A 15,401-nucleotide genomic window follows, 5' to 3' on the forward strand; every position below is an offset into this window, starting at 1 on the left:
CCGAAGGCAGACGCCAAACTGCTGAGCCACTCAGGCACTCCCAGAATTAAATAAAATATAGGTAAAATGGAGAAGAGTAGCAAAACCAAGTTAATTCTCTGAAAGGATCAACATTTATAAACCATTACCTAGACATAAAAAGAAAAATTACTAAAATCATGAATCAAAGAGGACATACATTACTACTAACCTCAGTAATAAACCTAGGAATAAAAGATTATAAGGGAATAGCAAAATAACTGTATGGCAATAGATTAAGTGACCTAGCAAATGTGAAAAAATTCCTAGAAACAACAGTCAAACTGACTTAAGAATAAACAAAAAAAAATCTGAATAAATGAATAATAAGTAATACTACAGAGTTAGTAATCAAAAGAACTTTCAACAAAGTGAATACCAGGACCAGATGGCTTCATTGGCAAATTCTACCAAATGTTAGAATTAACACCACACTTCTCTTAACTCTCCCCCAAAAATAGAAAAACAGTGAACATTTCTTAAGTGTTCTGACACCAGTGTTACTCTGATATCAAAACCATCACAAAACATCACAATAAAAGAAACCTAATATAGTTGCAGAAATTCTCAATAAAATACTAAACCAAATTCAGCAAATATTAAACATAGACAAAACTCAACATTCATTCATGATAAAAACTCCAAAAAGTTGAATTAGAGATAGAAGGAACATATCTCAACATAATGAAGACCATATGTGATAAATCTGTAGGTAACATCCATCATACTCAATGATGAAAAGTTGAAAACCTCCTTTAAGAACAAGACAAGGGTACTCACTCTTACCACTCCTATTCAACCTAGTACTTGAAGTCCTATCGAGAGCAATCAGGCAAGAAAAAAAAATGTCTATTTGCACATGACATGATTTTATATACAGAATGTCCTAAAGACTCAACTAAAAAGCCATTTGATTAGATGGATTTAGTGAAGCTGTAGGATATAAAATTAACATGCAAAAATCAGTAGCAATTCTATAACCTAACAAATTTTCTGAAAAAGAAACATCCAGTTTTTAAAAAGATCAAAAATAATCAAGTACGAGTAAGTTATTTAAGAAGGTGAAAATTTCTCTCCCGAAAAATGCAAGACAATGATGAAAGAAATCAAATATAAATAAGTGGAAAGGTAGCCTACATTCATGGATGGGAAGAATTAATATTGCTACAATAGCAATACTACCAAAAGCCAGCTACAGATTCAAAGCAACCCCTATGAAGATACCAATGGCATTTTTCACAGAAGTAGAAAAAAACACACCTAAAATTTATAGGGAACCACAAAAGATGCAGAATAGTCAACAAAATCCTGAGAAAGAAGAACAAGCTATTCTATAAAGCTATAGTCATTAAAACAGCATGATAGTGACATAGAAACAAATAGACTAGTGGAACAGAACCGAAAACCCAGAAGTAAACCCAAGAATATACAGACAACTAATATCTGACAAGGGAACTAAGAATATTCAACTAAGAAAGGACAAACTACAAAAATGGCACTGGGATTATTGGGTATTCACATGTAAAGGAATAAAACTGGACACATCTTATAGTTCTTGGTAACAATTTTTTGGATAGGACATCTAAAGCACAGGCAACAAAATAAAAAATAAACAAGTGGAACTACATCAAACTAAAAAGCTTCAGCACAGAAAAGAAACCATCAACAAAATGAAAAGGTCTACCAAATGGGAGAAAGTATTTGCAAACACTATATCTAATAAAGGATTAATATCTGAATTATAATTCAAACAATTACATAGAATAGCAAAAAAACAAACAAAATAACACAACTAAAAAATGGGCAGAGGACCTAAATAGACATTTCTCCAAAGAAGATATATGAAAGGAAAAGTACAGAGCATTAATGAAAGGCCTACAAAAGATGCTCAACATCACTGGTCATTAAGGAAATGCAAATTAAAACAGCAACGAGGTATCGCCTCACACCTGTTAGAATGAATGCCCATCATCAAAGAGAGATGAATGGATGTGGAAAAAAGGAAACCCTTATGCACTGTTGGGATTCTAAATTGGTACAGCCAATCCTCAAAAAATTAAAAATAGAGTTACCATATGATCCAGCAGTTACACTTGGGAATTTATAAAAAAAGAAAAAAAAGAAAACACCTACTTGAAAAGATACCTGCACCTCCATGTTCAAAGCAGCATTTGCAAGAGCCATAAATGGAAACAACCTAAGTACAGATCAACAGATGATAAAGCAGTTGTGGTGTGCATACATACACACAACAAAATTTATTATTCAACCATAGAAAAACAAGGAAATCCTGCCATTTACAACAACATGGAGGGACTCTAAAGGCATTATGCTAAGTGAAATAAAAATACTGTATGATCTCACTCACACGTAGAATCTTAAAATAAACAAAAAAATAAAAACAATCATAAGACTTGTGGTTACCAGAGGCAGAGAGTGGGAAAAGGGGGAATTAAAGGAAGGTGGTCAAGAGGTACAAACTTCCAGTTATAAGATAAATAAATACAGTTGAACAACACAAATTTAAACTGTACAGATCCATTTATACATGGATTTTTGAAAATATACTGTAAATCTTTCTCTTCCTTACCATTTTTTAGTAATATTCTCTTTTCTGTTATTTACTTTAAGAATACAGTACATAAGCCATATAACATAACAAATAACCTATACATTATTTGTTATCATTAAAGGTTCCAGTCACCAGGTATTTAGTAGCTATGTTTTTGGGAAGTCAAAGTTGTATGTGGATTTCAAACTGCATGTTGTTCAAGGGTGAACTGTGCTATGGATGTAATGTACAACATGAAGACTATAGCTAACACTGATATATGTTACATAAGAAAGTTCGTAAGAGTGTAAACCCTAAGGGTTCTCATCATGAGGAAAAAAATTTTTTTTTCTCTTTCCTTTTTTATCGCATCTATATTACAAGACCTTTACCTATTGTGGTAATCATTTCACAATAGTATGCAAAGCAAACCACTGTGCTGTATGCTTAAACTTACACAGCAATGTACGTCAATTCTTTCTCAATAAAACCAGAGAAAAAGAAAAAGGAGAACTAAAGAGTAGTTTCTCTTATGATGCAAAATTCCTCAACAGAATAATGGCAAGCTGAATTCAGCAGTATATGAATAGGATTAGACAGCATGACCAAGTGGGACTTATCCCAAAATATAAGGTTGGTTAACCATATGAAAATCAACTGATATAAGATACCACATTAATACAATGATGGATGGGGGAAAACCAACATGACCATCTCAACAGACACAGGAAAAAAGCATCTTACAAAACCCAATACCCTTTCATGATAAAAACAACAAACTAGGAATACAAGAAAACTTTCTCAATCTGGTAATTTATAGAAAACCCATATAGTAACCACAGTAAATGGTGAAAGCCTAATAGCTCCCCTCCTATAAACAGGAACAAGACAAAAATATTCACTCTTGCCACTTCTACTCAACATTGTACTGAAGTTTTAAGAAATTGAGCAAGATGAAGAAATAATAGGTGTCCAGATTGGAAAAGAAAAGAAAAACTATCAATAGATGGTTTATTTATAAATGACATGATCATATATAGGGAAAAAAACTAATCTACAGAACTAGAACCAATAAATGAATTCAGCAAAGCTACAGGATATAAAATCAATATACAAATATCAGTTGCACTCCTATACACTTGCAATGAACAATATGAAAATAAGATTCCAATAGCATCAAAAAGAATAAAATACTTAAAGAATAAATTTAGCCAAAGAAGCACAAGACTTGAACACTGCAAATTATAAAGCACTGCTGAAAGAAGAAAAAGATCTAAATAAATGGACACATAACATGTATCTATGGGCTGGAAGATACAATGCTGTTAAGATGGCAATACTCCCCAAAACTAACCTACAGATTCAATGTAATCCTTATCAAAAACCCAACTGGCTTCTTTGCAGAAATTTATAAGCTGATCCTAAAATACATATGGAAATTAAAGGACCTCAGAATAGTCAAAACAATCTTGAAAGAACAGCTGGAAGACTCAGTTCCTTATTTCAAAACTTACCACAAAGCTATAATAATCAAGACACTGGGATACTATTACAAAGATCAACAGGTCCTACACACAGACCAATGAAATAGAATTGAGAATTCAAAAATAAAAAAAAAAAAAAAAAAAAAAAAAAAAAAAAAGAGAATTCAAAAATAAACTCATACATTTATGTTCAACTGATTTTTGTAACAAATAGTGCTAGGACAACTGGATATTTACATGCAAAAGAATGACCTTGAACTCCTACCTCACGATGTATAAAAGCTAACTCTTAAAGATAAAAGACCTAAATATAACAGCTAAAAAATATAAAACTCTTAGAAACAAACATAGGTGAAAAATCTGTGGTGTTTTTTAGATATGACACCAAAAGCACAAGCAATCAAAGAAACTAAACTGGTAGTAGGTAAAGGGTTTGTTTTTGAGGTAACAGAGATATTCTGGAATTAGTGCTGATGGTTGCACAACACAGGGAAAAATGCTAAAACCACTGAAGTGTACATGTACTAATGATGAATTTTACCTAGTGTGAAATATATAAGTAAAAATAAAAGCAAAACTTAATCACTTGTTTACAACTATGTGTTAAATACAGAGATAAAAGGACAGAAAAGGATATAACATGCTAGCATTCATCAAAAGAAAAAGTAGACTATAAAACCAAGAGTATTTCAAAGATAAACGGGATCCCTTTAAAATGATAAAGAGGTCGGTGTATCAAGAAAATATAGTAATCCAAAATGCTTATATTCTAATATAAACTTTAAAATACATGCTGTAAAATTAATAAAATTGCAAAGAGACAAAGCTACAATTACACTTGGACATTTCAACGTGCCTCTCCCAATAACTTACAGAACTTGCAGATAGAAAATCTGCTTTTTGTAAGGATACAAAAGACTTGAACAACACTATCAACCAACTTGATTTGAATGACATTTATATAAGACTCCCAATAATAGCTAAATGAACATTCTTTTCATGTATAGCAAAGATGGGCTATAAAAGAAAACAAAGGAATCCATATTTATTAATAAAAATCAGTATTAGTGGGGTGTTGACAGAGACTGGCCCCTCTTAAAGTAGCATTTGAAAAAGGGTGGAGATGAAATTTGATTGTCACAATGATTTAGCAGCTCTAGTGAGGACAGTCCAACATCATAAAGTGATGTCCTAATCCAAAATACCAGTAATGTCCCCAGGTGTCTCCCCAGTGTCCACTAAAACATTAAACCAGTTAGGAAATTTAGAAACTAGCAGAGTTACATGTGAAAGTTATACTAGGTCTCAGCTGTACAGCTGCTCTATCCTCACCTCTACCTAAAACAGAAATATAATATGAGGAAAATGAGTAACATTTGTTAAGTGCTTATAATACCAGGAAGAAAGACATAGGTAATTCATGAAACTACTAACACTTTTGCTTTAAAAATAAGCGTTCACAAAAATAATTTATCAGCACATTAATAAAGTTAGAATAAATGCTCAAGAATACAAAGAAAAAAAACATCTTTTTGAAAAAATGTTATAGATCTCTTCCCTAGTTCTTTAAAATAGACAAATTTTCTTCTTTCCTGTGTAAACAGGAATAATAGGTAAAGTACAGACCAATGTACCCCCCAGATGGTAAGTTTCATTACTTTTAAGCACCTCACCTTATGAGCTGCAAAACTGGATTCATTTTTTTCTAGTGCTCTTTTTGCATACTCTAGAGCTTCATAGACCAAGAGTTTTTTCTCCTCTTCTGAGGTTCCACTAAGCTGAGCTATATCACGTGATGCACGTGCCAATCGCCACAGTAACTCTGCATCTTCACTAATTTGAAATAAATATAAAATAACCATTTTAGCTCACATTTAAAATTTGTTAAAGGTCACATCACTAATGAATACATATGATAATCTTTCCGGTCAATGAAGATATAGCAGTATCAAAAGTATCAAAAGATTCATAATGTTATATTCTTTCACATACAAACTTTCTTTGCTAAAATTTCCTATAAGATATCCAATATTGTACATAAATATTCACTTTCCTATATTCTCCAAAATACTAGCTTCCTTAGAAAGTTAGCTTTGTATCTGAATTCTCTAAACACTTGCACTACAAAATTTAACATCTACTTGATGCTTGAGTGTACTGGCACTTCAGACAGCTCACTAACTGGTTCAGACCATACCACAAAATACATAATCTGTAGAGACCAGGTCATGCTTTAAAAAAAGAAAACTGCTATATCCCTAGCCTCAAATATAGTATCTGGCACACAATAGGTATATGATAAGTATGTATTAGTAAATAAATGATTGAATATAACAGAATCTCAAAATAAATCTCATGTTTGAATGTGTTATCCATGCCATGAAGTATGGAATATTTCAAGTAAGGGCACTGGACTCCTTGAAGAATATCCCTATGAATATACTTACATAAAACAAGAAATGGTTAATAAAATAGTAATCACAGTTAAGAGTTAGACATATTTTTAAAAGATTAAACTCTTTATCCTTTTTATTAAATGTTTGCCTTTAAGCCCATTACGTATTTTTATTTTATTTTATTTTATTTTATTTTATTTTATTTTATTTTATTTTATTTTATTTATTCATGATAGAGAGAGAGAGAGAGAGAGAGAGAAAGAGAGAGAGGCAGAGACACAGGAGGAGGGAGAAGCAGGCTCCATGCCGGGAGCCCGACGTGGGACTTGATCCCGGGACTCTAGGATCGTGCCCTGGGCCAAAGGCAGGTGCCAAACCGCTGAGCCACCCAGGAATCCATCCCCCCATTACGTATTTCTTAACAAAAAAACAGTATTCACATAAAATTTTGAAATTAAAGGTAGCAATAGTATATTTATAATTAAATAAAGATGGAGTAACTATCTTACAGTTTACTTTTCAAGTAATTACTGAAATGACCAGAAAATGTCAAACATGCTACCATAAGTAACTAAGCGAAAATGGAGAAGAAAAAGTGGATTCTATAGATATTTAGGAAGTAAAATTGATAGGTCGTAAAGAAAGAACTGGTCTTGGGAATCTAAGAAAGATAGCTGAAAATGACTCAATATTTTTAGTTTAGGAGATTAGATAGTTTTGTGATCTGAAAATGCCAATTTAGCCTTTATTAAACCTATTTTACAATCTCCTTCCAGCATCCTCCCAAAAACTGATATTGATACTATGTGCATATTGATACTATGAACTAAACATGTAATCTAATACTAAAAATAGAAAAAGGAGGTATTTTTAGTTTCTCTAAAAAACTGCTTCTAAAGTGACACACAGGGACACCTGGGTGGCTCAGCGGTTAAGCACCTGCCTTGGGCCCAGGGCGTGATCCTGGAGTCCCGGGATCGAGTCCCACGTCAGGCTCCCTCTATGGAGCCTGCTTCTCCTTCTGCCTGTGTCTCTGCCTCTGTGTCTCTCGTGAATAAATAAGTAAAACCTTTTTTTAAAAAAATATAGTGATACACAGATACTATTCAATGATGGCATACAAAAATCCTAATTCACTTACATCTTATGCCAATAAGAAAATTGACTTAAAAAATGAGAAGTATACAAATAGATAGAGGAAGTAACCATATATTCAATGACTACCTCATATGATCCAAAGCAAAATAACAAAATGGAATAAATAATTCAACATTCTACTAAAATGAGTATGGAGAATCACCTTTTCTAAATCAATGAGATACATGTAGCACTTGTGAATCATTTACTGCAAGAAACATCATACTACAGGGGCACCTGGGAGGCGGTCAGTTAAGGCCGCCTCCAGCTCAGCCCATAATCCCAGGGTCCTAGGATGGAGCCCCACATCGGGCCCTCTCACTGGGGAGTCTGCTTCTTCCCTTCCCTCTGCCTGCTGCTCCCCCTGCTTGTGTGCATGCACTCTCTCAAAATCTTTTAAAAAATTAAATTGGGGGCAGCCCCAGTGGCGCAGTGGTTTGGCGCTGCCTGCAGCCAGGGGTGTGATCCTGGAGACCCAGGATCGAGTCCCATGTCGGGCTCCCTGTATGGAGCCTGCTCCTCCCTCTGCCTGTCTCTCTCTCTCCTTCTCTCTTCTCTGTGTCTCTACAAATAAATAAATAAAATCTTTAAAAAAAATTAAATTGGAATCCAATTTAATTTTGGCTCAGCAGTTGAGTGTCTGCCTTCAGCTCAGGGTGTGATCCTGGGGTCCTGGGATCAAGTCTCACGTTGGGCTCCTTGCACGAAGCCTACATCTCCCTCTACCTATGTCTCTCCCTCTCTCTCTGTGACTCTGATGAATAAATAAAATCTTTTAAAAAAATTAAATTAAAAAAGTAAAATTTTTAAAAAGGAAAATTCATACTATAAACTGTAAGAAATATAATTTTGCAATAAAAACTTTAAAAAATTATAAAAATTTCAAGCACCAAGAATTATTTTAATTATTAAATAACAAAAATTCTGAGGAAACTGGAAACCCAGACCTATCATAGATTGCCTACCTTTCCTTATATTGGGTAAGCAATTGATAAAGTTTTTCTGTTTCTCCACTCTCATATAGGTAGTCTGCTTGTTCAAGAATTTCTTCAACTCCGAAAACTAAAAATGAAAAAAGACACAATAAAGTAGGGCTTCCAAAACCAGCAGCAACAATTCTAAGAAACATTTTCAGATTTAAGCAAAACAAATTAGATATAAAAATCATCTATAAAAGAAGATCAGAAATTCTGAAGTTTCTAGATGTAAGTGTAGTAGAGGTAAGTATGAAGCTATCACAGTAAGTGATTTACTGAAACCACAGAAAATAAAAAGATTAGAAAACATTGTGGAACTGACTAAATAGGATACATTTTTTTAAAATGAAGAAAGCAATTTCCTGTGAGGAATTTATAGTACCCTTAGTCTCCACACACACAAACTCTTTGTTGCTAAGTACTATCTATTACAGAAAATGAGAACATCCACTTCCAGCACTGAACATTATTCATTTGCACGGACCACACCACACTGTTTCACTAGATTCTCTTTATGACCTAACTTATAAAGACACTGTTATGGAAAAAGTCAAACTTGCCATCAAAACCTTAGATGAATTTAAATATACAGAGAATCTGAAACTTACCTCACTGCCACTCGGCTCCAATCAATTCTTTAACTAGTTTATACATTACTACAAAATATATAAACCTTATAGACAATGTGATGCTCTAAAAAAAATCTATTTCCTGGGGAAAAAAAAAAAAAACAGCAAGCTTGAATTTCAGGATATTCCAATTATTAATAAGGAACTTACATATTTGTCTTCTATAAGGGTACTATATTACTTAGTCTTACATACAAGCCAACAACATTTCAATACATTCAATCAAATTTATTATTTACCTTACTATGCTTTAATTGATAATAGCATATTTGAGCTTTTTTTTTAATTTTTGAAAAATTAAAATCTAGACCAGAAAAAAATCTCTTGAATTTGACACAACTATGTAAAGTGAAGTATTTTTTACCAAGTTAACATCATAATGTAATTATAAAAATAGTGTAAGGGATCCCTGGGTGGCGCAGCGGTTTGGCGCCTGCCTTTGGCCCAGGGCGTGATCCTGGAGACCCGGGATCAAATCCCACGTCGGGTTCCTGGTGCATGGAGCCTGCTTCTCCCTCTGCCTATGTCTCTGTCTCTGCCTCTCTCTCTCTCTCTCTCTGTGACTATCATAAATAAATAAAAATTTAAAAAAAAATAGTTTAAGAAAAAAATGAATGACAATAGCAAATTCTTCCTTATTCCTACTTCATTCAATCTGGTTGGATGCCATAGTTCAATATACATATGGCTGTTTAATTTTCCTAAGTTTGCTTCCATTTTATCCTATATCTTTACCAGTGGCTGATTCTCCAAATTAAGGTATAAGAACCCAAAGATTTTTGTTTTAAGATTTTATTTTTTCAAGATGCCTGGGTGGCTCAGTGGTTGAGCATCTGCCTTCGGCTCAGAGCATGATCCCAGGGTTCCGGGATCAAGTCCCACATCGGGGCCTCCGCATGGAGCCTGCTTCTCCCTCTGCCTGTGTCTCTGCCTCTCTCTGTGTCTCTCATGAATGAATATTATCTTTAAAAAAAAAATTTTTTTTTTTTAAGTAATTTCTACACTCAACCTGGGGCTCAAACTTACAACTCTGAGATCAAGAGTTTCATGCTCTACACTAACTGAGCCGGCCAGGTGCCCCAACAACTCAAAGATCCTTAAGAAAAATTAGTGATCCTTAGCATTCTTAGTCGATATGTGTGGTAGGCAGAATAATGGCCATAAAAATGTCTACGACTTAGTCCCTAGAATCTGTACATCTGGCAAAAGGGAATTAAGTTTGTAACTAGAACTAAGGCTATTCATCAGCTAACCTTAAAATAGGAAATGACCTTGGATTAGCCAGGGGGCCCAATATAATCATAAGAGTCCTTAAAAGTAGAAGACAAAGTTAGAAGAATAAACTCAAAGAAGGTTTAACAATGAAAATAAAGGCAGAGTGAAAATGATTCCTGGCTTGAAATATGGACAAAAGGGGTCTTCAGCCGAGGAAAGGGGTCTTCAGCTTAGGAATGTGGAAAACCTCTAGAAGCTGAAAACAAAGTGATTCTCCCCTAGAGTCTGGAACACAGCTCTACCAATGTGTTGATTTTAATCCAATGAGACCCATTTTGGACTTCTGAACTACAGAACTATAAAACAGCAAGTTTATGTTGTTTTAGGTTGCTAAATTTGTGGTAATCTGTGACAGCTCTGTGACAGAAAACTTCTACAGTATTAAATATACTGACCTGGCATATTTGAATGTATACATGCTATGTGTAAATAACAAAGTTACATTTAATTCTATCCATGATTTTGCTCAGCCTTTTCTGAGAAGACTGGGATTACTGTCCTTAACATGATCTAGGAATGCTGTATCTCATCACCCATGTAATTAAAAGAAAACTGTAGAAATTAAGTGAATAATTTAATGTACTAGTGTGTGTACATTTTTGTGTGTACTAGTCTTTCTTAACTTCTTAAATCACTTATCTACTTTTTTATTACACAGTATAGGTCCATAAACCATCATATCCAGGCTCTAAATATGTATTTCTTTCTTGTTTCTTAGAGATAAATTTCTAAAATCATGCAGTGTGCAATTTACAAGAAAAAAGCGCACTTACTCTGATACTACAGACTCACATAGGCACTAGGTTGGAAACAGGTAGACCACTCATATCTGCAAATCAGCTGTGTGGGTTTTTACTTGTTTAATGCTCTGTACTTTTCCTGAAAATATTTAAAAATAAGCTATGTTACTAACATAAAGAGACCATATTGTATGAAATAGACTAAACTTTTAAAGTCAATTACTTCTCAACTTAATAATGAATATCCCAAGATGAATTGAGATATTAACTTAAATGTACAATAAAATCTAAATTTAGCCTAAAAGGAATATGTACAAAATCATAATCCTTGAAATTTTTAAAAATATCATTGATATGACATAAGCTAGTAAACTTTGGTTTTCTAGTTTTTCTTGCTAAGTATACTCTTGCCACGTGAGACCTATCTGGACAAAAAAAAAAATACTCTACCCTCAAAGCAAGCAAAATAGTTCTACTTCTGGGAAGTAGAAGTACTTTCTCCTTACAGAAATTATAAAGTAGAAAACGAGTATCTAGGGACCCGTGGGTGGCTCAGTGGTTGAGCATCTGCCTTTGGCCCAAGACATGGTCCTGGAGTTCCAGGATCGAGTCCTGCACTGGGTTGCTGCATGGAGCCTGCTTCTCCTCCCTCTGCCTATCTCTCTCTCTCTCTCTCTCTCTCTCTCTCTCATGAATAAATAAATAAAATCTTAAAAAAAAAAAAAAAAAGAAGAAGAAGAATCTAGATTTCCCAGATACTCTAGGATTTCTCTGGATGCTAGAAGGCTGAGTAGGAATATCATCAACATTTTAGGCAAATTTTTCATACCAACAATACTGTGTCCCAGCAGTACTGGAAGCAATGCCTCTAAAGATGCTCTGTAGTGGGCAGCCTGGGTGGCTCAGCAATTTAGCACCGCCTTTAGCCCAGGGCCTGATCCTGGAGACCCGGGATCGAGTCCCACGTTGGGCTCACTGCAGGGAGCTGCTTCTCCCTCTGCCTTTGTCTCTGTCTGTCTCTCATGAATAAATAAATAAAATCTTAAATAAATAAAAAATAAAGATAAAGATGCTCTGTAGTAATACAAAGGAATACAGATGAAGGAGCACTGACCTCAGTTCTGTGGATTCATCAAAGAGGAATCAAAGTATATGAAAGAGACAACTGAAGTGCTTATATGAAGAATCCTTATTTAAGATGGGCCACTTGTAATTATCTTTTAGGCATTTTACAAGTGAACCTTCACACACACAAAAGAGTAATGTGACTGTATTAGCATATCTTGAGGGACCTTAACTTTTGTCTATTTTAGAGAAATAATGAGAAACTATTTACTGGAATTCTTCAATTATGGTTGACAAGTAGGTATTTGTCCTATCCTGTGATAAATACAGATGTTACCATTTTAAAAAAGAGTCCCACAATCCCATTCCAACTGAAATGTCAAAAAATAAATTAAATGCCTTTAATTTCTAAAAACATGATTTAGTATATGATTGTATCCCAGTAAACAAACAGAGGAAAAAATTTTTTAAACTGGCCTCAATGAGCATGAAGCAGCTCTAAAGAGAATTGAGCAGTTTTTGATGAGTGGAATTATCTGAAGACCATTTCCTAAAAAGTATGAAAAATAAAGATCAGAGAGTATAACAAATAGAAGGGAGAGATATATGGCAAAGTAAAACTTGTAATGACTGATTATAGTTTTATAGAAACAGATCATTTTCCAAGTTAAAATAAAACCTCATCTCTATATTTTATCAATAATTGATGTTTTTTCAGGGCATCTAGGTGGCTCAGTTGGCTGGGCATCTGCCTTCAGCTCAGGTCATGGTCCCAGAGTACTGGGATCAAGTTTCACATCAGGATCCCTATTCAGTGGGAAGACTGCTCCTTCCTCTCCTGCTGCCCCTTCTTGTGTGCATGCTCTCCCTCTGTCAAAAAAATAAAGTTTTTAAAAAAAAAATTTGATGTTTTTTCAAGGGCTATGGCCTAGTTGCACAAATTATGATGAACATGCCAATCAACTAATTATAAAGCAACATTTAGGAAAATAAAGCTAAAGAAAATCAAAGGAGGCTAAACATATATCCACACCCTGTTCTTTGTATTAACTTTCGAAGTACTCCAAATATGCTTGAAAACACAGGAAGGATTCTACAATATAAGACAATTTTCATTAAAATCTATAATAAAAAAATCTATAATAAAGAAAATTTAGTTTTCAGAATAAGTTATACCTTGGAATATTAATTAAAATGCTATATTTTAAGGTCGGATCAAGGTTTCATTTGGAGTTAGGACTGGAACATTAGAGCTATTGTATAAACTTTTAATTTTACATTTATAAAGAAGTTACAACTTTTTTTAAAATAGCATACAAATGAACATATATATAAGCCAGCCAGAATGAAAGAATTAGTATGTACTGGATGAAAAGAATCAGAATTTCGGGACGCCTGGGTGGCTCAGCAGCTGAACATCTATCTGCCTTTGGCACAGGGCATGATCCCAGGTCCCAGGATCGAGTCCCACATTGGGCTTCCTGCAGGGAGCCTGCTTCTCCCTCTGCCTGTCTCTGCCTCTCTCTCTGTGTCTCTCATGAATGAAGTCTTTAAAAAAAAAAAAAAAAAAAAAAAAAGGAAAAGGAAAAGAACCAGAATTTCTATAACACATTAAAATACATACATCATGCATTCTTTTTGACCATGTAGCTGCTGCTACTACTACTACAACACACACACACAGCAACTACTACACACACACACAAATTCAAGTTTATTCAAACGTTTAATATACAATCCTACATCTACTCTCCTTCAATAACTTCAAAATGGTGGCTTTAAATAACTTTAAAGCTTGATCTCTTCCTGAATTTCCCAAAGTCTTTCTGCACTCTTTCTCAAATAGACTTCCTCTTCAGGGGTCAGCTTTATCTTAGTAAGGTTTGCAATACCATTCTATCCCAGGATATAAGGGACAATAAGGAATACTTCATTTATTCTACAGAGGCCCTTAGTTATAGTGGAAACTTGATGCATTCTCCTAAGATTCTTCAAAATGCTTTCCGTTAAATCAGCTATAGATAGGCCACCAGCCCAATTAGTATACCCTTTCATTTTAACCATCTCATAGCCACAGGTTATCATTTCTTTCTGGACATTTTCCCAGGGCTCAGGATCTTTATCCATTCATATATCTGAATTCAGATCCTTCAAGGGGATACCAGCAATGTTCACTCCACTCCACTCAGGTACACTTGAGTCTCTATGCTCTCCAAGGACCCAACCATGACAGCTTTCTGAGTGGATACTAATAAGTCTCTGCCCAACAAAGAAATGGAAACGGGTAGCGTCCAGATTACAGTCACTTCCAATAATACGGTTTTGGAAAAGGCATTCAACTTCCAAGTTACATAAGTTAAGATATCCACTGGATTGGAACAATTATCATTTTGCACTGAGGACTACACTGGGTAATGTTGGAAATCGTTAATTTAAAGATGGACACATTTCTCTGGACTACATCAAGATGTGTCTCTCCTTTCCCTGAGTGTGCACCTGCTGTGATAATCACTAGGCTGGGGTTTGCAGTGACATGGTCATCTTTGTTGAAAACAGTATCTGGCATTTTCATGAAAGAGCTTCCATGTTGAACATCCCTTGTCTCACCCTTCAGTTTGCATTCATCAACATCCACAAAGGCAAGTTCATCACTCAAGCCTTTTAATACGATACTGATAGCACACGCTATGCCAAGTGATTCAGTTTCTAGAAGAGAGATCGTATTGTGATGAATGGTCTCCTTCGAAGTGAAATTCTTAATCAGTTTGCACCTCACAGTTGCCATCTTGGAGACAGGGATGAAGGATCAACTCTCCCTGAGGGGCATGCATGTTACCTGGCAGGAATGTAGAGCCATCCCTAGGCAAAAGACATTCACTCCTAGAGGGCCTAGCCTCTGGCTTGCCTGCAGGACTCCCCCACCTCAGATCATAGCTGCTCACCCAACAGGTGAAGGAAGGGAATGGAGGAAAGCCACATTAAAGTTATTTGAATCCCAAAGTAAAGAAATAGTTGAAGGTTCAATACCCTACCCCACACAGCTCACTACTGCAGCTAGGTGAGACCACACTCAGCTCATGCAGCCACCCCACCCCCAACGGTCCAGCATCTTAAAATGTTTTTCAATGT

General features: G+C 34.8%; 1 protein-coding gene and 1 pseudogene across 6 annotated transcripts in view; both read right to left on the reverse strand.

Annotated features, from left to right (window-relative positions):
* The window catches only part of RMDN1 (regulator of microtubule dynamics 1), a 61,651-nt gene that overhangs the window by 16,679 nt on the left and 29,571 nt on the right, over positions 1–15,401 (reverse strand). For all 6 annotated transcript variants that reach the window (XR_005381184.1, XM_038579680.1, XM_038579679.1 and 3 more), the window contains exons 3-4: positions 8,552–8,648; positions 5,727–5,886 (exon numbers count right to left, since the gene is read on the reverse strand). Coding sequence is in view for 5 of the 6 variants with exons in the window: in XM_038579680.1 (XP_038435608.1) it covers positions 5,727–5,886; positions 8,552–8,648 (257 nt within the window). In the remaining variant the exon portion in view is untranslated. The remainder of the gene's footprint in view (positions 1–5,726; positions 5,887–8,551; positions 8,649–15,401) is intronic.
* On the reverse strand, positions 13,895–15,119 carry LOC100855445 (annotated as a pseudogene).

The sequence above is a fragment of the Canis lupus genome, chromosome 29, assembly GCF_011100685.1.
Source record: "Canis lupus familiaris isolate Mischka breed German Shepherd chromosome 29, alternate assembly UU_Cfam_GSD_1.0, whole genome shotgun sequence".
Lineage (NCBI taxonomy): Eukaryota > Metazoa > Chordata > Mammalia > Carnivora > Canidae > Canis > Canis lupus.